General features: G+C 39.6%; 1 protein-coding gene and 1 long non-coding RNA gene across 6 annotated transcripts in view; one reads left to right on the top strand and one right to left on the bottom strand.

Moving 5' to 3' along the window:
- The window catches only part of LOC310892753, a 36,909-nt gene extending 26,775 nt beyond the window's left edge, over positions 1-10,134 (bottom strand). Inside the window, exons 1-4 of the long non-coding RNA XR_014578377.1 lie at positions 9,824-10,134; positions 6,427-8,135; positions 3,996-4,788; positions 307-489 (exon numbers count right to left, since the gene is read on the bottom strand). This is a non-coding gene — a long non-coding RNA (uncharacterized lncRNA). The remainder of the gene's footprint in view (positions 1-306; positions 490-3,995; positions 4,789-6,426; positions 8,136-9,823) is intronic.
- A 149-nt stretch (positions 10,135-10,283) lies between these two features.
- USPL1 (ubiquitin specific peptidase like 1) lies at positions 10,284-24,474 on the top strand. 5 transcript variants are annotated; one of them, XM_083820902.1, is made up of 9 exons: positions 10,284-10,432; positions 14,423-14,519; positions 15,156-15,284; positions 15,835-16,486; positions 18,729-18,815; positions 19,228-19,357; positions 20,602-20,727; positions 20,980-21,140; positions 22,332-24,474. In XM_083820902.1, exons 2-9 carry the CDS (start codon positions 14,517-14,519, stop codon positions 24,212-24,214), a joined length of 3,171 nt encoding a protein of 1,056 aa, XP_083677028.1. In that variant the 5' UTR covers positions 10,284-10,432; positions 14,423-14,516; the 3' UTR covers positions 24,215-24,474. The 5 variants fall into 5 exon arrangements, with proteins under 5 accessions (XP_083677028.1, XP_083677025.1, XP_083677027.1 ...); XM_083820899.1 differs by having other exon boundaries at positions 10,292-13,785; positions 14,423-14,590; XM_083820900.1 differs by having other exon boundaries at positions 10,309-10,432; positions 14,423-14,590.
- Positions 24,475-26,129: the final 1,655 nt, after the last annotated feature.

Genomic DNA, 26,129 nt, shown 5'->3' with positions numbered 1-26,129 from the left:
TTTTTGCAATATTTACTTATAATTTAGAAATATCTTCAAGTAGTTCAAAGTTATTCCTTCCACTGTGGGTTATTTTTATCTGCAAATACTGAATGACACCTACCATTATTACGCTAGTGTGTCCAATTTTAGATGACTGCCCTCAATGTTCTCTAATTTTACCGAATGTACATAGTATTTTACTTTGGACACTTAGTTGAGGACAAGATTAATGACTTCTAAGGTAGACTCCTGTGGCATAATTTGACAAACCTCTATTTTGGTTGAAGTGCTAACTCAAACAGGTAAGACCCCACTGCTGCTTACTCGCATTCTTATTCTCATCCTTGTGCCATGTCCTCAGTGTGTGCGGATGTATCTGCTTGAGGAGCGACTCGCTACACCGTGTTGATGAACTACCTTGGGTTAAAAATTAACGCTTCTCACAAGACTCCTCTTGAAGTCAGGATCAAGTTTCCGATCCAAGTCGCTGAATCACAACACAAATGGCTATGCCGATATGACAGGAGGGAAAATGGGGAAACAAGAACATGTCAACTAATCACAGCTACAAACAGGAGCACTTCAGAAGCAACTGTTGTCACCTAAGCGTAACTGACAAGGTAGATCAGCGTTGCCACCGTAAGCAGTACGGGGTATTCCCATGCTTGTAGGGCCACACCAGAATTGCTCAGGTTACGCAGACAGTTTTACACCAGAGGCCGTAGACTAAATTTAAGAGAGTAGGCTGAGCTACACATGGCAGGTGGGTACACACGTCTCTTCTCAATAACAGAAGCAACTCCAACACGATGACCGCTGTTCAGACAGCTTCACAGGTTAATAAGCACTCGGGGGTTCAGAAATTCAAGAACCAGATAGGTGAACAGAAAAGACCTATTCTTCTTCAGAGCCACAATCCCAAGGAAAGGCTGCAGCATATACCCACACTATCAGGGGACAAACACGTGCATAGGAGACAACTCACGAACACCCCAGCAGCAGCTGGCACCTCTATGATACAACTGCGTAGGAAATCAGTCTCTGTTACATCTTACACTTACAGAACTACTTGACTACCCATGTAGTATTCAAATCTGTTTGCTTGGTATTAAAACACGAGTCTTTGGGCTGCAGATTCCAGATCCATTCCTCATGCTCAGTGTAAAGGTACGGTACCTACAACATTTGACAGCTCCAGGTCTTCTGGCACAGTGCCTCATCCTAACGAGATACAGTCGTCTTAGCAGGTCAGCCACTTCAGCCTTTAGCACCACTGAGTGGCTGAGTTGCATCCAGTCCTCATGACTTCGGGGTCTTAAGCACTTTATTTGAGCATTCAAGCTTTTGGTTCCCTAATCCGATAATCAGATAATGTCCCATCGACATTGTCTGAAAAGAACAGAATGGCCACAACATTCTTTGTGGTAAAGAATAACGTAAAGGAATCACTTGGCTCCCTCCTAGCACCTTTTATTCCTTTTAATTGCTTTCTACAGTCCCAGAAAGTCCAGGAGACCTGTCAAGTTCTTAACACACTACTTACTTCAGCTATAGCACTGTCAACCTTTTATTTTTTAATAAAAGCATACAAGCAACCAAGTATTTCCCTGAAATACACTGCAATGAGACAGCACAACCACCCCATTCTGTTACAGTGGCTATAACACATATTTGGAAGGGTTAAAACGTTGCATAAACCCAGTTCTGGTCACATGCGTGAAAGTGATTGGCCTTTTACAGCCAGTAATTTCAAGATTTCCTCCCTCATCACCAACTTTTGGCTTAAAAGTCAGTAATTAGCAATACTAAATGGAAACTGTTAAAGAGGTATCAAGAGGTATGAATTTTATCCAAACAAGGGAAGGAAATCCACCTGAATTCCCCGTACATCTTTATGAGAAGGTTCACACCAGTGTTAATCAAAATAATATTCCTTAAATAATGGAAAATTCACTGGCAAATTCACTTGACATGTATTGCTTATTAAACTCAACCAGTTGTGGCAGCATCTATATATATTCAGAATCTACATAGTATAATCTTAAACTGTTTTGTTTGTTTTTAAACGTAGGAATTTCCTCTCATGTTCTGAGTCGTTGCTTTGAAAAGTTATTAGGTTTTTTAGTTTTTAGGCCTCAAGTCTTTGTTACTCAGGCTGCTGACCTGCACTGATGGCTTTGTTACAACAGCCTCAGCACTAGCCACACCTGAGATTGTCCAAATAAGCTGAAGTCCCCTCACACAGCTCAACTGCACGTAAAGCATCGCATTTTCAGGCACTATATACTCTGGATTAGTTCCAGAACTGCAACCAAGTCAACTGTATGCTAGGAATACGAGGAACTCATGGTTTAATCTAAAACTGCATGCAAGGAATTGGATGTGATATGCAAAAGGCATGGATGTATTCCTTTTTCTGTATTAAACCTTAAACGTGGGAAAATTTGCATCTCCGTGCTACACCATGACGCAATAAGTAAAATTAATTGCAACAGTTTCCAAGGGTCAGCTTATACAATTGATATGTTGTTTTTTAAGTGAAGTATCTGTTTGCACAACACAAGTGTGATAATCATAAACTTGGAACAGACCTCAGAGGTCACCTAGCTGAACCCCCTGCTCAAAGCAGCGTTAATACACGAGTACTCGTTAATGACACAGGTCGTACTCTTAACCTTGCAGACCACTAATCACGTGTAATCCTCAATCATACGCACTCAACTGCCTTTGAGGGCTTTAGTTGTCCGCAGAAGGGTTTGTGGGACCAGTCATTTGCCACACAGTACTTATAACCACGGTGCATTATAGCATGTAAGTATATACATTATATACAGTTATATATATATATACACAATATATAGTGTATATACTTATAGTATGTAAGTATATACACTTTCATTTCACGTTTAACATCTGCTAAGCATGTTCTGTTTTGAGAGCAATTTTGGACAAAAAGACTGGCTGTGCACTTTAGCAGCTTTGATAACCTTGCTCTCTCCTACCTTAGAGGCATTTTTGAACATCACTATTTCAAGAAATACACTGAAAACCTTCTAAATTATTCTTAAATTTAACTTAAACTTGTTCAAGACATTATTTACCTGCCTTCCCAAAGCATTCATTAATAACCACTGCTGTATGTTCAATTGCATAAAAGACCTGTCCCTATTTGACCTGATATACTTGTCCTTAAATTACAGGATACTCCAAGATCTGTATTTTACTCTTAATTAGCCACTAAAAAAGTTAAATTTACACCTTCCAAAAAAACTTTCCTATCAATCACGAAAGGTACATGTTTGAAAAAAATGCAGGTAGGATGCTACTGAAAAACCTCTGAGTACACATAGCATCAGGTAACGTGACAATCTTTTTGCAGCAGAACACAAATCTGACCAACCGCTCACCTGGCTCGAGAGTGCCAGTGCAGAAAAGAAGCTGAAAATGAGAGATAAGATGCATTCACAAACAGAGAATATCTTCAAAAGCAAAATTTCCATCTTCGATATTTTTATAATTTTGACAAACATATTTAATATTTTCTGATTAACAAACACTGATTATTTGATATTTTTCTGCTTAATAAAGCTGAATAATTGATTCCACTAATTGTTTAGGTTCCGTCCTAATACCGAACTACACTGCTTTTCTGTTTTAGAAAGCCCAAATTCACCGAAAACAACTTGTTCGTAACAAAAGCAACTGCATCTGCACGGTTATGGTAACTCCATACATTATTTGACATTCTAATTGAGACAGAACGCTTAAAACCTGAACACCACGGAACAACTGACTGTCCTGGCACCTTGTCTGAAGGAGAAAGGAACAAACTATGAGGGGATGCTTTTGTGATATCGCCTGAAGACAGATATGTGCAAACCTTGCCAGGTGCTGCTGCCATATAAGAAGCAGCTTAGTAGATGCTGATCGAGTTTTTGTCAAAGTGCAAAACCACTTTCTTGACAACTTGGACTAGAAAACACGACAAAACGATAGTTCTGAATGTCACTTACACTGCATTGCGTACAGAGGACTACCCGAGTATCCAGGTGATGTGACAGCACACCTCAAAACCTTCTCCATTAACACACTGCAGGCTGGGTGAAAATTAGCCGTGTGGCCAGTTAATACCATCTCTGGCAGAAGGAAAAAGCACTGTCAGGCTGAAAAGGACAATTACAGCCATCCCCTTCTGTTTTTAAAGGCAAAGGTGGAAATTACGCTTTATGCGGAACAATTACTGAACATTATCACGGCTCTGGAACATATTATTTCTAATTGTAAAGCAGAAAGAAAGGTTGAGGGATTGACAGGGAAGAGGACATATAATTAGATCCATTTAACAGGCCAGCAGGCTGCAGCACATGAGAATCAGAGGGGTGATAAGTTTACAGCAGCAAACAAGAGGTGGCAACTTGTGGTTTCAGCTAGAAGCTGAACTGTTGATATTTTGGGCACCAAGGGGAAAAAATAAAATATTGAGAGTAACAGATTTGGGTTCGTTTCCTCCTCTGACCACCTCCCCTCCACCCCCAAGCAACGGAGGATCTAAGTTATAGGAAAACGCTTTACAAACAGTTCGGGAAATTTATGTTTATTTATTTATTTGGGAAGGATACTGGTCTTCAGGCCCAACGTTTGGGTTTTGAGGGAGAAGAACCACACACATTCCTACAGCAACCAGCACAGCAAATTCAGTCTTGATGTGGCCTTTAAGCACCACCATAAAATAGATAGTTCGTATGTCCGGTTTTACGTCCTGCACTTCACAAAGACAGATTGTTTTCTCTGTTTTTCCAACCCCACCTGAAGGAATTAATTCAGACTTCTTAGCTGTTTCACAAAAACACATTAACACTAAGCCCAGTGCTACTTTTTTAGACTTAAACGCAAACAAAACAACAGAAAACAAAAAACCCACAACCCCCAAACCAGAGTGCAATTCAAAAACAGGAAAGGCTTTGCTTACAGGTATATTTTAAGTTCACACACAACTAGTCCTGGCAAATTTAACAAACTATCTAGACTCGTGCAAATCTGTGAAAAATCAGGAAAGCACGCAGTATGTTGACACTTCAAGAAAGATGAGATGGGACAAGTATTTTCAAACTGCTGAGAATGATTTTTTTTTGCATTAATACAGTACTTACTAGAAAGAGATGCGAATAATCCTCTGCACATGCATGTCAGTAACTATAAGAGTACAAGCATCCTTACACAGGATGTTTTCCTAAATTATTCGTAGAGGGCAAAAAAATCTGAGTTTAATTAAGAGAAGGACCACAAAAGAAGGATCATGGGGTTGGCACTGTTCTAAATTTCAGCTCGAGTATATAAGAGACTGGAGGGAAAAGTCTGTGATGGACTGGTAACAATATGTCAGGATATGTTTAACTAGATAAGCAAGAATGAATGACTTCTCACTTTCAAAATGTTAATGAAATGTATCATTGCTCCTCTCCTTTTCCTAGTGCAGACTGCCATCCTACCAACACAGAATCAGTTTACTGGAAGAGACTCCTCCAAGTATCAGAAGCTGAAAATTTTGAAAGCTTGAAAGTAACAGAAACTAGAATACACAAAAAAGCGTCTTGGAGCAAGTTACAAACTGTAATAAGATCTGGTTCACCTCTTAGCCAGCACATTATTTAATATTCTTCATTCCACTAACATCTAAACCAAGTTCTGCAGGCAGGATATGTGGAAACTTCCCAAAACTCATATGGGTTCATCTTTTATTAACGTGTTTGATTATTGCTTGTTTTCAAGAAAATGAAACAGGCAATTTCCAAAGTAACTTTGAAATCCGAATGAAGTAACTAGATCCTTTTTTAAAGTGTCATGTGTTAGATTCAACATTGTATGTTTGCATAGGTATAATTTGATTTTCCTTTTATAAAAAACACGGAAAAGAAAAGCAGCACAGATCAGCAGCATCCTGATCTTCCTGAGTCCTGTAAAACACCACCTTCAGATGCTACTGCTGAAACTCGTTGTTCTCAAAACTCGTAAGTCACCTTACTGATAAATGGCTTTGAATTCCGCCACGAGTCGATCATTTCAAACTACAATCACAACTAAGAAAAAAGAAATCACACCTTAGAAATCTCAGACTTCCACGCAGCAAAACAGAAAAACCAGTACAAAGCTGAAACAAAGGGAAAAAGGAGACTCAAGTAAAACCTGCCTTTAGAGAGCTACACCAGTAAAACAAACAAAAACACACACAAGAAAATATAATGGGACCAGAAACCAGCACATCTTACCTGGGCATGAAGTATTAACCATGATTTTTTTTTTTTTACTTAATTTCAAAACACTTTGCTTGCCCTAATCTTTTTTATTTTGACTGTCTTTTAACCAACGCACCTCCAGACTTTCAGACGACTTTTTAGAGTCCTTGCTGTTACAAACAAGCCAACGAAGAAAGATCTTGGCACTTACAAAACCCTGAATTTTGCTGGGCTGTTGTTATATCACCTCGTGCTGGTTCCAAGTCAATCTCTCCCATCAGCACTAACATTTATGCTGACTTGCAACGTAACACCGTGATGCCACAGGAACATACCCAAGCTGTACTGGAGGAATCCTAAGGACACAAACACAGCGACCACGATCAGAAAAAACAAGCCTGGTTTCACACTGTCGAAGCTGCATTGCATCACTGATGCTTTCCCACTAGAAATACTCCTGAAAGCAATTCATTTCTAAAAATCCAAAACCTGCTAAGTTTTGACTATTGTTCCCAGTTGGATTGGAGTCAGAAAGCTACAGGCTGTAGGACAGGGGGGTAAAATAACTCAAAGAACAGAATGAAATGTAAGAAAAAATAGTTTGAAGAGCATCTGCAATTCCCAAATGGAAATCTTTGCCATGATTACAGAGAACACCGCATCAAGCTTAAAGTGTTCCGTTTATAACAGTTTCCATCTCTGTTACAGAGCAAGAAGATGCTCCTGTTAAGGATGACAAAATAAGAACCACCCTTAAGAGTCAGGGAAACAAACAAACAAAAGCTTTACCTCAGAGCAGTGAATTGATTTCTCTTCCTTTGTCAAGGCTACAGATACTATAGTAGGGTAAATGCAGCATTTATTTTCAAAAGTTCAGGAGAAAAATAGCCATAAAAACGTCTTATAGGAGGTTTTTACTCCAGAAAAAAAAAAAAAAAGAAAAAAAGAAAAAGGATTTAAATAGGTCGGCAGTTAAAAAAAGAACCAAGTGCATGTTTTGGCTAGTGATTTTATAAGCCTCGTCTCAAAAAAGAGCTCCTCTTCTTTGGTTAAGATACTAGGATGCAACGGCCAAGGGACACTGCAAGTACATATCAGCATCAGTAACGTTAGTAGTAATGAAATAATCCAGTTTGTGGACTTACAGTTAGTTATGAAACGCAAGAAGAATACAATCACTGAAATCTTGACTTTATATACACAAAAACTATCAAAATTGAGATTATCATGACCGTAAACTTTCCTGTTATAATGTTAACATAACATTACTGATGTATGTAAGCATTAAACAGGAAAAAAACAAGAGGTATACGTAAAGTTAATTAGTTATTGGATTCTTCTTACATTTTCAAAAAGGTACTTTGTATATTTAAATTTTAATTTTGTTAGTTTTTGAAAAAGAAGAAAGAACACCAGGCAGACATAAACCCTGAAAAACAAAACGTTCAAAGCAAAAATTTTCAGTTGGTACCTCCCACTCCGTATTTGATTTCTCGGGAACCATCAACCATGCAGTGACAATCTGGTTAGAAGCAAGCAGCCAACGGGTATGTAATTTGCATGTGAAAATATTTTTAGAAGACACACATGAACAGCATATGTTCTCAGCCCGAGTACAATCCACTATCTATATACCCAGAATATTATTTCCCCAACATTCATAATTATTTTCCAGATAATAATTCCTGGTACAGACACATTACTCGTTGAAAACAACATGTTTATCAAGCCTTAGCACCACTCATTTTTTGAGCTCACCTTGGGATGGGGGTGTAAAAAAGCCTCTATACAACTCGTTTTTCTCCTCCATATCTGAATATACTAACAAAAAAGAAAGGGAAGTTTTTTGCTGTTACATTGCATGTTCAATTCCCACATTGAAGAGGCTTCAGTCATGGAAAGAGCTCATTCCACATAAGCCTTTTAGAAATAAAATAATTGAAAATTAATTCTTAACTGTTTTAAAGTCTTTACTGCAGATATAATTACAAAATGGGTAGATTATGTTTGAAAAGACTACCAAAAGAGGACACTGACACAAAAGTTAAATCAGATAGGTAGTACACTTGCCTGAACCCAAGCAGCTTCAAAAATCATATCAGAAGCCCCTTCTACTCTTCCCATGTTAACTACACCCAGTTTAAAAAGATGAAGACAGAAGTCAATGAAACCAGAAACAAGTCATGTGCTCATGCACTGTTAGTTAACTAAAACTAAACTACATTTAGTCAAACCAAACTATGTCAGAGAAAACAACATTTGAACAAATCGCAAGCCTGACTAGATCCTAAAGCCTTCCAGCCCACATCTGGAACATCCAAACCAATTCCTGGTGACTCTGGAGTTTGCATCGTGTAAGAACTATTAACTTTAGCACTGTTTTGTTCAGGCTGAATGAAGATTTACTGTATTGTGAGCTGTTTCTTTTCTTTGCCAACACGTAAACTCTTCCTCAAGGACATGGGAAACTCCCTCTTCATATACATAAACTCAGGTCTGGATTCTTTCTCCGGCCCAAGCTTGCCTTTATTCAACCTGAACGTCAGGGAGGAACACCAGCAAATTATTCTGTGGCACTTCCCAGGATACAGAAAATATCCGAGACATAAGTTAACTTACCAAAACAGCTGAGGACAAAACCAAAACAAACAAACAAAACCAGAACAGAAAAACGAGGCATTAGCTGACCTTAAAAGCTTAACAGCATTGAGTCACAAATTCCAACTGATCAGAGAATTACAATCTATAGCTGGGCTTTTTCAAAGTCAGTCCACGCTAACAAGCAGGAAAAAAGCCCGCTTAATCATTCTAGAGCTCAAATACACACAAGCAAACAGCTTTTACCCCATGATATTAGGCAGTATATGCTTATGTTTGATGGAAGCTCAAAACAAATCAGTGGGTGCTAGTCACCCTGGGGAAAGTACAAACTTGAGCTACAGTGAAAAGAAGCTAAAAATTTATTATTAAAATTAATATACAGAGCATATATTAATTTTCATACACCCAAACACTGTATTTTAACCGTAAGTAAGCGTTACTAGTGCTAAAACCACAACGCCCGTCGTCCTAAAATGCCACGAGGAAAATCACTGCATGCATACAACTCTAGTTAAGTTACACCGCAACATTATTCAACGTATTGCATTATTTGACCAGTTTTAACATTCAGCTAAACTGACTGAAAAAGAGGTGAAATGCACACGCCGTGTCCGATGTGCTATGTGTGCAGAAACACTGGCCTCGATGGCTGTAGGGCCAGCTCCCCCCCTACAAAACGTACCCCAACGCGCTTTACACTCCTGGGGAAAAGAAGTAGATCCTCCACAATGAAACCAATGAGAATAATGGATCAAAAGCCAAGGTTAAAAAGTACTCCTCACAAAATTATTACCAAATGTCATTGCAATCTGTCTCCAGTCAGGCAAACAACACCCTCCAGTAAAGACACCCTAACACATCAATTCAAACTTCAAACCATCGCTATGCAAAGAGAAGGAAGAACTCATACAGCAAAAACCAGCTCACAGATGTTACAACGGAGCCAACAGACTATTATTTCACGACGTACAGCATACAACGACAAATGTTTTTTTTCAAACCCTGACCAAGGGTGCGGTGCCAGCAAGCCAGAGGCAGGGAGCAGGCACTTGCCATGGTATCACCAGGAGGATTTCCAGGCTCATTGCTCTCCCCAGCCCAGGGGACACAGCCCCAGGTGCCCAACACCGGTCCCCTTGATGGCACCTAACGCTGTCGGCACCGAGCTCCTCGCAGCCTAAGGAGGGGATGCGTTGGCAAGCGAGCATCACACACCCAGCGATTCCAGCCTCATCTCCTACACACCCAACCTCCACGGCCGACCAGGAGATGCCCTCTCGGCCACCTCAGCGAGGAGAGCCCTTCGCCACCGAGGGAAGCGAGGAGGAGGAGGAGGAGGAGGAGGAGGAGGAGGAGGAGGAGGAGGAGGAGACGCCTCAGCCCCCTCGCCCCCCCAGCCCGCAGCGCGCAGGCTCCCGACATGGCGGCGGGGAGGCGCCGGAAGCTGCGCGGCTGAGGCGGGAGGCGTGGGGCGGCAGGAGCCCGGTGGAGGACGGAAGGGCCGCTGGGGGTCGGCCCTTGCCCGCCTGGCACGCGTGGGGCAGCCCGCTGAGGGGGGCCGGGGAGCCCGGGGAAGCGAAGGGGGGCAAGGGGAGACGCCGAGAGCCTGGCAGCGGGTGAGTAGTGCGGCGTCCAGCCCCCTGGCTCGGTTGGGCTGTGAGGGAGGTGGCGGTGGAGCGGGCGCCTTGCGCGGTGCCGAATGCCGACTGAGTATTTCTTGTCAGTAGTTGTGGGTTTAAGGCGCGTGTTCCCTCAGGGAGCGCTTGGTAGAAGCACTGCTCGATAAAACACCCTCAGGGTGAGGTACCGGTGTGTCTACGCACGCATGTTCCCCATGTGCTCTTTGCCGGTGCTCTGACGATTAACCGTGTATTCTTCCTTCTACAGCCGTTCCGTAGTATGGATCACACTGGATGTGGACTAAAAACTAAGGAGGTTGTTTAACCGTAGCTTTATCTGAAGCACCTGGACACCTCTTGGTGTCGAAGGGCAGCAGCCAGCTCCAGCTGCAGTCCTAACCCCCCCCGGCCCCCAGGCTGGGGCTCTGCCTGCACCAAGCCCCTTCCTGAGATCTTGCATCTCTTACTGGCAGCTGCAATAAACTGCACTAGTTCAGGCTCCGTTTTTGATATCTAACTCACCATTTTATCACAAGGGCTCAATGACATGACAATAAAATGCTTAATCCTTGTCCCCTTCTTATACGCTCATCAAAGCATTTACCTCAGGACATTTCAGAGAGGTCCAGCTCTCTTTTGGAACGGCAGAGCAATCACATTGCAAGCTGGCTTGCTTTGCAACATCATTCTTTTTATCTTTAGTTTGTTGTTAATTTCAGATTTTTAAAAAAAAAAGATGTAAAGAACACATATATAACAAGTAACACAGGGAATATAAATTTGTATGACTTTTTTTTTCCTCAGACCTTAGTTTGTTTCTTTTCATCCTTTCTCTCCAACATTCCCTTCATGAAGGAATGAAGACTTGTAAGGTGATTTACAAGGACTTCATTCTCAAGTGTCCCTATCACCTTTAAGCAGAGAGATTTTCTCTTCACTGAAATGTAATCACTGTTCTGTCACCTGCAGCTTGTAAATGATTTTTGTTTTTATTGTGTCACAAGGCATAGCTCCTCTTATCAAAACGCCAAGGTCCCTTTTGGTGTAGAAGTCCTTGACACTTTCCCTGTTTTCTGTCTTCTTTCCTCCACAGCTCATCAGACCTTTTCATAGGCCGATTTAACTTATTAAAAATAGCAGAAAAAACTGCTGTGTTTTACTGAGTTTCCTGCTGTTTTGTGTGTTCAGTTAGCTTGTGGAAAGGCTGGTGAGGATGTGAGCCGCCAGGGATGGTGTGGGAGTGGGAAAGAGGAGAAAAGAGAACAGAAACACCCCTATCATGCAGCAGTGAGCCTTTGGGTCAACTAGGGAACCATAGATTACCCAGGGAACCATAAGCAGCCCAGTAATTATATCAGGTCCACAGCACATTTTGCATTACATTTTTAAATTAAGAAAAGTAGCAGAAATGTTTTAAAGCACGACCCAGTAAGCTTGAAAGCACACTTCTATCTGTAATGCAGATATTACGCGTTACTACAATGGGTTGTGTCAGTCCTTCGTCCAGCAGGCTTTTAGGTGGCTGTTTTTCGTGGCAGCTGCAGATCTGATGTGCAGTTTTTGTGTTTCGTGCAGCAGTCGCCGGTAGCTTGCTGTAACGTTACACATACTGATGTACAGACAGGCCCCTTGGACCCATTCTGTGCATCTAGGACTGGCAGACCGATTTTATTCACTGGCGGTTTATGTATGAAAAAAAATCAATTAATAATTTTGTTAATGTTTATTATATTCATAAGTGCAATAAATGGCGTGGGCTCCTGCGCTGTAGCGCTACTGCTAGAATCATTAAGGTTGGAAAAGACCTTCAAGATCATCTGGTCCAACCATCACCTTACTACCAGTGTCGCCCGAGGAGGCATTGTACATCTCAAAACAGTGTTTCTGCTTTAAAAAAGAAGAGCAGAAGTAACAGAACATACAGAGGGAAATGCCTGGGGAAAAAAAAATTAACTTTTGAGAGGGGGACAGAAAAGTAAACAGAGACTTGCAAAGAAACAAATATTGTTTATAAAATCAAGGCATTATTAAAAAGGAATAACCCATAGGTTGTTAGTGTTGCTGACCTTTCTGAGTGCGTGAAGATGATTTGTATTTATGTGGTGAGAAATTGCTTAGGGTTCCAGTCATGTCATCTACATATTTTGTTTATTTTAGAGACCTGACACTGCTTCAGGCCAAGGAGTTGTATGAAAGCCCTCTGGAAAAAGTTAGAGACATTCTCTTTTTAGCTATAGTGCGGAGCATAAAGTTGCTATGTATTTTAGTACGATTGATACCTGCACAACTTCATTAGTTCTATAAAAATAATCAAACTCCTGGCTAGATTAAATATATGGTAAGAGAGAGTTGAGGCACGGTGTCATAGTGCCATTGCTGCCATGTCAGATGTTGGAGAGCTTGGCTTTCCTTTATAGTCCAATAGACTTTTATACTTTTAGTTAATCTACTAAGTTTTACCTTGAGTGAGTCTGGGACCGTGTTGCTTGTACACTTTCACCCTACTTTGAAAACTAAACATAATCTCTAAGGCACACATGGCTTGATACTTCATCACCTTTTGTTAAAGCCGTTAGTTTTATAAGTCAGTTTATGCTATGCTGCAGCCTGGTTAATTCTGAAAAGTGCTGCCGAGCACCTTGAAAGTGTCAGCAGGACACACCAGCATCTCGTTTTGACCTTCTCAAGTGGTCGTAGGGGATTGATTTGAAATGAGTTGTTACGTTTTGCAGACTACACTTTTAAAAATGTAGTAATACTGTTGATTTTTAACAATCTGTCCAGTTCTGTAGGGTCTCCTTTGCCCTGGATTAGGGATGTTTTGGGGTTGAAATGGTATTTACTCAGGTCTCCGAGAATGCCTTTTCTGGCATTTTCTGCAAGGAACTTTTCTGCAAGGAACTGCAATCTGAGTTCTGTAGTGTAAGGAAGTGTTGAAGGGGCATCATGCTGCGGGGAAGGATGTTGGTCAGTGGAAGTTATGAACAAGAAACAGTCATGGCTCAAAGGAAGATACTAACCTTGAAGAATTTGCTATTCAATTTACCTTGACGTCCTTCTGAATCTTAAAGAGATATATATTTATTCTAGCTATTTTTCCGTTTGAAGTCAGCAGGAACAGAAGAATTGGTTCCTTTAATTTTAAACTCCTTTTCTGACTGGTTCAAGATGCAGTTAGCTTCAGTGCCAGCGAAGGAATGGGTTTATAAGGGCTTAAGGAGCTGCTTTCTGATGTGTCTTGCTTGTTTGTACTGAAGTCTTCGACCATAAGTGTGTGTGTATGTATGACATCTGAGAAAGGCAAAATTTGGCTCTGAATTCCAGAAATCATACGAAATGGACTCTGTGATGTGAGTTGTAAAACATGGAATAGATTTATGTAGCAATGATACTGCAGAAGAACTTCAGTTTGCTAGGAAGTCTATAACATCATTAAAATAACAGGAGAATTTTCCCAACAGTAACGGCAGGATGTCCTTCTGTAGTTAGAAATGGCTACATTTGCAGGATAAACTTTTTATAGTTTATTATGCATTAAAGTCACTGTTTTGAAAGCTGCTGAAGTGGTTTTTGGGCTTTTGGTTTTGTTTTGTTCCTCTGCAGTTACCTATAATTGTGTGAGAGCTCGTTGCCATTTTTAAAGAAATTCCTTAATTCTGAGGGTTAGATACAGTAAGATGAGATGCCTGGGCAAGACATCTACATTTCTGCCAAGTATAGTGCACTTGGAAAATAAATGAGACCTTGAGGGTGAAAAGAATAGATAAGTTTGCAAATTCAGGGCCTAAAGCTGTTAAATCTGGTATGTGACTTGATTTAAACTTTTGAGTTCTATATGCAGTAGAAAGTAAGTATTTTCCATCGAGAAAATACTCTTCTGAATTCACTCTCACAGAAAATATGGGCTGCATTATTGCTGGTATATTTTTTTCTCCAAAATTTAACTGATTTTTTCTTTAATTGTTGTATTCGCTTCTTATTTTTCAGGAGTCTTTGAAAAAATCCTTAGTGGTCATGACATTGTTACAAGTGACATAAATTAGCCAGTGGCTCAGAGTGATGGATACCCAGAAGACTACAAATGGTTTGCAAGTGATTGGACAAGGGACTGGTATAGGGAAATCGACACTCCACATGGTGGGGTATTTGGGAAAAGTCAGTTGAAACTTATTTTACATGTGTGCAAAGTTCATATTTTTCTCTGCTTTGAGAGATTTTTAATTGGTCTTAATTTTACAAAAAAATAAATAAATCTCAAAATTATTTTCCACGGAAATCTATAACAATGGCGAAAGATTATTATAACCAGATCTGTGTCTATGAACTTCTTATGGGCACTATTTTTATGACTGTGCATTCCTAAGAAAACTTATTCATAGTTCAAAGATCTGAGCTTGTATTCCCTGGCAATAAGTGTCCTTTGGTTTAGTATGAATAAAATGAAATGCTGCATAATTGCATTGTTAAAGATAACTTACTAAAAATTTGAATGCTTAAGTAAAAAGATAAATTCACAAAGATCATGCTACCCTATGAATATATATCTTATGAATAAGGACAAAACCTAATCTAGTTGACTTTTTTATACTATGTTAGGTGTTACATGCTTAGAAGTTACACATTGCTTTTCTATCTTGGTGTGTATGTATGTCTTAACTTGGGATAATACATAAAAAACAAGTTTTTCAGCTGTTTTTTTTTCTTTTTTATTTTTTTTTAGAGCTGTAATTCTGTGGAGATAACTTCTCCTGAGTATTGTCCAGTCTGCAAAGCCAAGGGCCAGATCCAAGCTTTACGCACTTACCGCATCAATTTTCAAGAGTCCATTTTTCTTTGTGAAAATCCTCAGGTATTACACTGATTGTTGGCTTGTGTCCAGGCCTTTGCCATAAGGATTTACGCCTCTGGAGATGGGGAATGGGGGATTTGACTGCATTCTCCCAGTTGCAGAACAGCCACGTTTGTAAGACCCTACCAACGTGTGGTCTAGTGCATCGGGATAAACTGATAGATAACCTTGCCAGTTTTGGCAGCAGTAAGCTTTCAAGCCAGAGGTGATTATGCCAAATTTTTGTACCCTAGAGGAATGGACTTTGCAGAATGAGAGAAGAGGGCTCTCCTTAGCAGAATTCGGGTGTCTTTCTGGGGCTGGAAGTGGAGAGTTTGGATTTTGCTGGAAAAGCAATGTTGATTATTACTACTGATATAATTCACAATTGCTTATAAGACAGTAGTTGGATAAAATTATCTTACATATGTTGAATTTACAAATTGATTTCATTAAAGTATCATTTTACACAAGTTCTACATTCCATTTTGAGAATGTTTGTACTTTTTTAGCTCTTGTTCACCTGAAATTGCATTGTAGATCTCATTGTAACTTTCTCCCTTTCCTTTAGTGTATCTACCCACTTGGTTATAAACCGTTTAACAGCATCGTTATTTCTGCCGATTCAGAAAATCACCAAGTTCCATCTACTGATAAGAAAAGGAAACTGTGTGATATCAGTGACTTTTCTGCCATTGAATCAAATCCAAAACGAGCCAGGACTAATAAGGCAGTAAATGTTGAGCAGACTGTTAATACGGACCCTGTTGTCAAAAGCTGTGAGAATAGCTTACCTATCCCCAAGTTAAGTGCACGTGATGTGTTACAAAATGACCAGCAAAAACCTAGTAATGGGGAGTCCTTCAAGCAGAAGGTGGATTTCCAAACGACCACCAACACCAACAGCCATCAAGAAAATCTGCCTGAGACTCCTAGTCCCAGAAAACAACTCTTGCCAAATCCTGAGCACTGCACAACGTCTGAGATATTGCTCAGAGGTGATAAAGGTTCCACGAATAACACAGATTTATGTCTTCAGTGGAGAAACAGGCATAATCTTTGTTGGTTGAATTGCATTTTGTCAGCGTTGGTACACTTAGAGACATTAAAATTTGCTCTAACGGAAAAATGTGATGATGAAAAATGTTTACTCCAGAGACTCTTAACAAAATATAATCAAGCAACTGTGCTTCTGAATACCTGTAAAAGGAGTAAATTAAAAGGTGAGTAAATTCAGATGCTGTTTTTTCATATGGAAACTGATCTGATGTATATATTTGGAATTTAATACGGTGCACTTAAATATGCCTCCTTTCTATTTCAAGATCACAAAAGAATGAGTTACAGCTCGGTACCATGAATTTGCAGAGTTGTGTGCTTTATCTAGCAGATTCCCAGTAACCTCTGCAGTTGCTTTTCTTGGGGTAAAGGTGCACCCTTTGAAAGCAGACATCAAATACTAAGTATCCATGACAATTTTTTGTGATAACAAGTAGAGAATTTGCGAATCGAGTAGTTAAGACATACTTTTTTTCCTTCCCCTTATGTTGGTTAACTATTGCAATGCTGTTTACGTCTTAATCTTCATTTTGGATCATTTTGGTTGTGGTTTATATCCTTGTGTAATGGGCAGTTGCCTTATAGCACTAAATTTATTCACACTGAGAAATTACGTTCTTCTCTGGCTCCAGCTGTGTTCGCTGAGGAATGCTTCCCCTGGGGTCTGCAAGCTGTGCTGTGGATGATAACGCTTCCTAACCTGTTTCAGTCAGAATTAGTCAAACGTATTAACCTGGTTTATGTTGTCTGGAAAGTTTTAGTAAATACTCACATGTGCAGCTTAACAGATTCAAGGGCTGTAACCTCCAAGTACAGGGGCCACGATGAGCAGCTGAGGGCAACCTCTTATGCAGCACAGCTGGAATTAGAGGAGGATGTGTCACTGTAATCTATTAGTATGGCCTTTGATCATTTTCTGTACTGTCAATCCAGTTTAAGGCTCTTAAATTAAGATTTATTTTTCCTAGTCCTTTTGATTGGACCCGTTGGAGTCGTAAGTCTGAACTTCTAAGAGATCAGCCATTACAGAATTACTGCAGATCTTTGGCTAACCAATACCTTTTATGATTTTTTTTTCAGTAGGCATTCCAGGAAAAATGTATGCTGGAATATATAGACTATAGTACTAGAACAGCATGAGATAACTTAAAGAATATCGTATCTTTCCTGGGAAGAACAGTGGGCATATCAAAAATGGTTTAATCCACCTTGTGGCAGAGAAAAAAGTACTTTGAAGAGGAAAAAAAAAAAAATCCAAATAAATCCTGTAGTAGTTCATATATGCTATTTACCAGAAAGGTTGGTTTTTAGGTTTTCAGATGTTACCTGGAAGCCCTCTACTGTCACACCACCTCAGAGATTTTTCCTTCCCCTCTGATGCGCTGCTGCTATGTTTGCAAAGGAGCTCTGGTATGGAAGAGCCCTTTGTGGGGGAGTGGGGATGTTAGCTTGCTTCCCTTAGGAAGGGCGCTCTGATATGGTAGTGTTTGAAAGAGCTTAAACCTTTTCATTTCCAGGAATTGCTGCAAAACGAGTTAGTTTATTTGGGCACCAGTGCAGAGGGGACTGGAAGAAGAGTGTTATTATGGAGATTAGGCGTTGTACTGATTTTGCCCTTCTATCTAATTTTTCAGCATCTTTTACATGTGGCTCTTTTCTGAAACAGTCAAAAACAATAGAGCTGCAAGAAACTGTTTTTACCTTTTTTTTTTTTACATAAATTTTATAAGCAAGAAATGGTTCCCACAGCTATTCTACATCCTTTAGTTTGTGCAAGTCATGATCTCGATTGTGTAGTGGAAGTTATGTTCTTGCTTGTGCTTATAGAATGTACATGCATAAGTACTATAACTTGCAAATTTAAAATACATACTTTTATATATAAATGTATACAAATTTTAAAATAAGCTTTTAATATTGAAAAGGCTGTCTTAGGAACTTAGTATTTAACATTTAAATGCTTTATTACAAATTGTATTGGTGTCATTCCAAAGCATGTAAGCAAATTTTTGTGCTTTTGATCTTAACGTTTAGGCTTTAAAATCTACTCGTAATCTCCAAATCCCTAGGGTTTGTAATGTCTGCCTACATTAATCTTACATGTCTTTACCATCTAGCTATCGGTATGCACTCTTAGCCATAATTTAAGTCAGGTTGAGTTGTTTTGGGTTAGCAGACTGCAGTAAAACATTTGACTTCTGTAAATTCTTTTGTAAGTTTCAAATCAGTTAATACCAAGCGCTGTCTATTTTTACCAACAGTTTTAGGCAGTTGTTGGTCAATGTGAAAGGTATCTGTTTGCAGAGAATGAGTGCATGTGAACATGAGTACGTGTTCACATATGTGTGGGAAAGGGTAGAGGTGTCGCACATAAGTACATGAAAGCGTATGTTTTTTTTTCTATAGATGTTCTTCCAAAAGCAGAATTGCATCTCAATGAAATCAGAAGCAGAATTTTTACGCAGCTTCAGCCTCTGCTTAAATGTGGATTGGGTAAGTAGTCAGTGCAGCAGCTCAGTATTTATTTTCAGAAAACTTTACAGGTAAAGCCTGTTAGCATGTCAGCACATAAAAATATGTACGTACATACGCCTGCAAGACAGCTTGCAAATACATTTTGCAATTTGTGACACACGTAATTTACCGTGTGATTAGGTGTTTTGTTATTTACTGTTTGTGAAGTTTAGAGAGTGTATCCATGTCTTTGTAACTATGCTGCATTCATGAAACTGCCTTTGAGAACAACCTGGTAACACAGATAAATCCCTTTGCTTGTGAGCACTAGAAGTACAGCCTTAGAGGGATAGCTTGAATTAGAATCGTAGCAGTAAGCTTATCTTCCTTTTTGAAGTACTGTTTTCCCATTTCAAACTCAGTGACTCTTTTTTCTGCCCCGTCTTTCAAGGTGAGGAGGAAAGTCCAGTGTTTGCACTCCCTCTGCTCTTAAAACAGGATCAACAAGCTGAGAAACTATTTTTGCATTCATTTTCGTGGAAGTTTGAATGCATATGCTGTGGCTACAAACACCAGGACCGGTGAGCCTTATAGATATATAGATAGCTTCTGTGTAACTGTTGTACCGTACCTTTTAAAATCTGCATCTGTTAGGTGATTTTTCTTCACATCTCTGGGTTAGGAACAGCTTAAGCTTGTTGGTGAAGTTTTATGTGATTCTTTAGGCTTGCGTTTGCAACTGGTTTAATTGTGTCATGTCTTATCTCATGAGTCATCTCTTCATTAAGAAAGAAATATTAGGTAACCGCAAGTCCCTGGCCATGCCCACTCTCATCTTTTAGTGATGGTGTACAGATTGTTGCTGTTCTAAAGAATGTGTGCCTGGCACACGTTTGCTCTTGAAGGATATCTGTAATGTTCACTTGGATTACGAAGAATCAGAGATTTGCAAACATAATTTATATATTTTAAAATAGTATTACAGGGAAGTAATTTCTTGAGAATTGATTTAGTTCGTGTAGCTGCAGGTGCCAGCTGGTCATTTTGGCTCCTTTTAAGAGTCAACAGAAGAGGCACCTTCAGAAGACAGCTCATTTTACTTGAAAAATACTTGTTTCTATCCATTATTTAAAGTTTATACAATAATCTAGATCCACAAGTGCGAAGAGACTAATTATATCTGTTAGACAGCCAGCTAATGTGTAGTTCTGGTTAATAAGATGTGTTCAAGATCTTTTGTTACATACTTTGTTTTTTAAAAGGTTGAAAAATCTGGGGTAGGTTGAATGTAGAGGAAATCCTTCCTGTGGCTAGTGAATGAAGAGGCTACCTTACTTCGTATCCCGTACCTTGTGTTTTCGTACAATATAACCTCTGTGCAATCTCTGCTCTGAATGTACTGTCCTTTGAAAATAACTCTTGTTTAACATGTATTGTGAGGTAGTTTGTTACCACTTCATTCTCTCCTTGACACTTTGTATTAGCTAGTGAATTATGCAGATCCTGGTGGAAGCCCTGTCTTGCACTGAACAGGGAGCAGAGATAACATGCTAAGGGACAAAGAGCAAATAATGCGCAACTGAAGGTCACGGAGCTGCTGAGAACAAACGGGGACTGATAGTGTTTGGCAGAACTGAATCCAGCGCTCACTTGGATGTGATGCAGTCACAGTGGAATTCACACAAATGGCATGCATCTGAATAGAATTCGTCTTTGTCACAACATTTTTGTGACTTTTTCCCCTTGTAAAGTGCGTATATTCATTGTTTTCTGATCAGCAAGTCATCTTACTCTTTTTTTTTTTTGTGTGTGTGTGTGTTTCCAGATGTAGGAAAACACTAACAACATTCACAAATATAATCCCCGATTGGCATCCACTTAATGCTGTTCACGTTGCTCCCTGTAATAATTGCAGTGACAGATCTCAAAGAAGACGGATGATTTTGGAAAAGTAAGTTTGAATATGTGAACTTGAAAATAAAATGGATAAAATTCTGGGACCTCATTTACTGAACATAGTATCGCTTTCAAAAACAAACTGTTACCTTAGGTTTAAAGAGGTACAGAACTTTAAACTCTGATAAATACTTAAATGCCGAAATCACAAATAGCATTTAAAAGGGATGAACACTGTAATTTTCCATGAGGGATTTTTGCCACTCTTTTGTTGTAATAAACTGTTTCTTTATTGTCTCTTTATTAGAATACCCTCAATATTAATGATACATTTTGTGGAAGGTTTGCCACATAACAGCCTGAGGAATTACTCATTTCAGTTTGAAGAAGATTTCTACGAAATAACATCTGTTATTCAGTATCAAACAAATAAGAAGCATTTCATAACCTGGTCTTTGAATCCTGATGGTAAGAACCATAAATTCTGGTGTAATACTTTGAGTTCTACATTGAATAGTGTTTTGTGGGTTATTGAATAATCTCAGCTGTCCATATACAATAACAAGGATTTCTTTGTCTGTATCCTAAACTTCGTGTTAGGATTTTGTGAATAACTGTAGGAACTTTGTTGGTCAGGGTGAAGGTTTCATTTTGGTTTAATTGACTTGTTCAGCAGTGTTCTGTCCTCACTGTTAAAAATTACTTGGGTAGAGTCATTTCCTTTCATAACTTTGTAAAAGTTAAAAAAATCCTGTCTAAGCATGGCTGTTGAACAAATAGTCTTGGTTATTTTGAAGCGAGTTATTAATACTTTCTTGATTGGAAATGGGGAAACCTATGGAACTATCAGCATTAATGACGTATCTCTTCATTTCTGAACTTTGCTGCACCTGAGGGGTGAGAGGCACAAATCCATGTTGCAAACATTGCTAATAGCATGATGGCCATACCATTGGCAGCAGCAGAGCTTCGCCTGAGCGGAAAACCATAATCACAGAAGGCCAAAAGTTGGCATACTGATTGTCATGCTGGTGCAGAGGAAGTGAGGTGCTGTCTTATGAAGTGTTCTGACAGTATGAAGATTGTTTACTGCCTGAATTTAAGAAGAAATAAAAAGGGGAAACAGCTGGAAAGCACCTGGTTATGAACATCCTATACATCATGTATATGCTCTGTAAATCTATTTATTAATTTTTAAAGCTATAAAATATTTGTTCATGATCTGTGAAGAATTTGCCTGTGACGAGGCAGATTCTTAACATGATCAGTTTCTCCTAAGCCCCCCCCTGCTTCCCACTCAGGCAATGAAAAGTTCTACTGAGAAACTTAATTTTAGAGGTAGTTCTTCTCTCAGACGCGTGCAGGTATTTTCAGTCAAGATGCCAACATCGTTAGCAAAGACAAAAAGACGTAGCTTTGTTTTTTGGTTGACCTAGTCTGACCTGTAATAATACTGCTGCAAATTCTGCTTGTGGGTGATCTTTTCGCAGTGGAAACCTCCCACTTTTCCTCTGATGTAATAAAGAATGGAGGAAAAAAAGATTATTTTCTGCCTGTCAGGGGAATGGGTTAATAAAAATGTTTGACAAGTGTCAGAGGATAGTGACTTCAATTTTAAAAGTCTCTGAGTCTTTACACTGGTTGCTATTTATTTTTCAGGAACTTGGCTTGAATGCGATGATTTAAAGGGTCCATATTGCAGGAGACATAAAAGATTTGAAGTTCCTCCAGGAGAGATTCATATTGGTATCTGGGAAAAGAAAACATCCCATGTGCCAGAACAGAATTCCGAGGCTCAGAGGAAAAATGTTGAAGATTCGCCTCTTAATAACGCACAGTCGAGTTCCACAGGGTTGCACTGTGGTTTTAATAACGCCGTAGACAAAATACTTGCAGAACATCACAAAGTGGATTCCGTGAGAATTCCAGATAAGAAACAGCAGCAGGTAGCTGAGGTTGAAACTCATCATGGCTTAGAAAATCTGGCACACGATGATCTTGTAACTCTGGTGCTCGAAGAGCTTCAGGTTGACTCAGAATGTAAATCACTGTCGAACGGACAGATGGTGGGAAATAACCTTGTTGAAATGGGCACAGTGGAACAGCAGGAATCAGCTCTTTCACCTAACACTCCATGTGAGATTGCTGCAGCTGGTCTAGCTATGAACAACGCACGCACACTACCTGAAAATTCCAGCGTTTGCTTACCTCTACAAGAGTCGAACCCAGAAAATATCACTCCTCCTGTGCCCCAAAATCACAACCCCGACCCACTTGACTCATCGCTTGCTCAAAGCACAGATGACAGAGCTAATTTACTTAACAGAGAACAGGGTTTAAATTCAGAAGTAGGGATAAACCATAAATTGCCACCAGTAGGGAATATTGGACAAAAATCACCTGACTTGAAAGGTGCAGGCAAAACTGTAGTTCATTCTAAGGTTGCAAATTCTTCTGCTGATAATAATTCCTTTCAGCCTTCGCACAAAGACCAAAAAAGAGGATTTGTTGGAAGCTGGGTAAAAAAACTGTTAAGCAAGAATACTTCTTTTATGCCTTCAAGTGCCTCAGCTCCAAAGATTGAGAGAAGTTGCAAAACTCCCTCAGTGCAAAAATTAGATGACATGCCGTTGCCAGTTAAAAGAGCGAGTAACTTTGGGGGATTTCAAGGCAGAGGCGTGAACAAAACAACTGAGGCCCCAAAGTCATCGCTTCCTTGGAGCAAAGGTACTAATTTTTTATCAAATTTCAAAGGATTTTCTCAAGGCACTTGTCTTCCTACGAAAAATCATGCTGCTCTTGAAGGCCCAAATTGGAATAAGTCGGGAAATACGCTGAGTACCTCTGGTAAAACGACTCAGTTCCATTCACCGAGCTATAATGCTGGGAAGGTGGAAGAGTCAGATAGTGACAAAACAAGAAAGCTTCGCCTAAAACTGTTAAAAAAACTTAATGCTAAGAAGAAGAAGTTGGCTTCGCTGGATAGACTGGCGGTGGAACAGATGAAACGTGGAAAACCCGTGACGGGGGAGGTGAACACCCCGTCACAGACCGAATCTCACAGTGACAGTGAGTTGCTACAGAGCTTCTTGAGGGAACTGCAGGATCAGATTGATGCTGCAGGTAATCCTTCTGAATTCAGCGTGAACTCGGGGTGCGCTAGTCGTAATAGCAACGATGAAATACTAGCGGAATTGCTGTCCCCTACTTCCACTGTTGCTTCCTCGGAGGTTCCAAGAAGCGAGGATGAGTGCATGTACATGGAAATGGTGGACAGCAGCGGCCCAGCAGCGCTGCCTGCTGAGGAGAGCACTGTGTCGCAAGCAGCAATGACAAGCGAGGACCACAATTACTACAGTCCTGTAAAGGACAGTAATTACGAACTTCATACCGTGAGCAAACCCGGTGTGAAAAAACTCGCTTTTGAAAGCCCCACCAGGGAAGATATCCTTGAAGATCTGTTCTCCATTTCAGCACCAAGCTCGATGGCTGGTGACATAGATTTACCTCATTTTGATGAAACTCTGTTTGAAACTTGGTAATTACTTGGTTTCTTGGTTTTATTTTTTTCCAACATGATGTATATATTTTGAAACAAATCACTATTAAGTTATATTTTCTAACTAGTTTAGTTGTACACTGGCTGTACTTGAACAATTTGCATTTGAGGTGTTTTTTTTTTTTGGTAAAATTTTATTGTAGTGTACAAGTAAGGTTTTAATGTGTTTTATTTTTCCAAAAAACAGTTATTTTAGCTGTCAAATGTAATTATGTTTTTAATTAAAGCTCCAATGAGTGTTAATTTTTGCTTCTTTTAATATGGAAAACTTACCCATATTTTAATGAGTTTGAAAAATAATTTCAATATCCTTGATGGTGTAAGAAATACCTAGGCAGTACTAATCTATTTTTCAGGATTACCCGACTCCTGATGTCTTTTTGTCTAACTTTTAAAAAAAATTGCACACAGAAACAAACCTTCTGTAATAAGAGATGTTTGTACCCTTCGGCACAATTTTCAACACTAAACTCAGAGGTGGTGTTCTGTTAGGAACTCTTCTCAGAGTTACTGTTCTATAAGCTCTCCCTTCCTTGGATCCAAGGAAGGACTGATACAAAATAGTAGTTCTATTTAAAGTTATGGCACATGCTGAGCTGTTATCCTGGGTATCTGAAATATAATTTGTCAGAATATTCTTCCGAGCTAGCTCGTTTTTTTAAGTAAAATGAGTAAGATTTGGGCCAGAGTTTGCCGTGCTAAGAAAGGATACCAAATGTAACTTGTATTTCTGCATTGCTGCAAAAAAAACAATAATATTTCTGAGAATCGAAGTGAACTGTAAGTTAGCACCCTTTACTGTTGTCTGTAGGAGTTTTTTGTGGCTAGAGCAGCGTAGCTCTGTCTCTGTGTGAGAGAACGCCAAGGAGAGACCAGGTTGATTGGCAGAAGGTAATGAAGTTCATGGCAAGATTGCACTGAGTAGGCAAAGGGAAGAACGTGCACACGCTGGTTGTTTCTGGATCTGCTTATAGCTGTCATTTTGCTAGGTGGGAGTCTTTGGAAATCGTAGACACAGAGCTGAGGGTATTATATGCTAAATTGGATTAACTGTACATTTTTCTTGTACTTGGAAATACCGAGGATTTTATCAGCGAATCTTTGTTTTGGCCATTTTTAGGGATACTCTGCATTTTTTCACTTAGACCCCAAATTCAAATCAAGTCTTCCATCTTAACTCTTCAAATAGATCTATTTGAACATCATTGTCAATACAGAGTATGGCTACAGATAGAAATGCTCCTTGATAGCCTGAAACAAGTGCAAAAAGTGGTTGTAAAACCATCAGTGACACTGAATGCACCTCGACAAGCTATTTCGGTTGTGATTCCGGATGTGTTTATCAAACTGGCATTTAAGACAATGAATATTTTAATTCTTGAAATACCATTCTTTGTAAAGAATGGGAGCTCCTCTGCGTTTTAGATGTTGTAACTGATACATTACAATAAAAAATAAATCAACAGGTTCTGAATGTGAAATGCCAGTGTACAGCTGGTGAGATGTTTGTCTATTCCCTTATTAAAAAATAATGAATTGTTGAGCAAATCTAGAGTTTGACTTACTATATAAAAACAGTGCCTCTGCACTTGGGTGGGTAATAGGATTTTCCTGGGGAGTTTTTCACGCAGGGGTTTCCCTAAGCAGTGGGGAGCTGCCTTCCAGCGGAGATGCCATCGGGGATGAGTTGATTGCAGCTCCGTGCAGCGGTGAAGGAGAAACTCGTTCACCACTGGCTCAGGGCACAACACAGACGCAGGGTTTTACTGCTGCTGGTCCTGTGCAGGTGAGAATCACATTCAGCTGTGATTGAATGAAAATTCCTGGACCAAAGGAAGAATTTGGAATTTCTTGGCTACTGAACTTTTTGTTCCGGACTAGTTCTAAAATGCAGGGTG

This window comes from Anser anser (genome assembly GCF_964211835.1).
Source record: "Anser anser genome assembly, chromosome: 1".
Classification (NCBI taxonomy): Eukaryota; Metazoa; Chordata; class Aves; order Anseriformes; family Anatidae; genus Anser; species Anser anser.
This window is presented reverse-complemented; position numbering and strand designations above follow the sequence as displayed.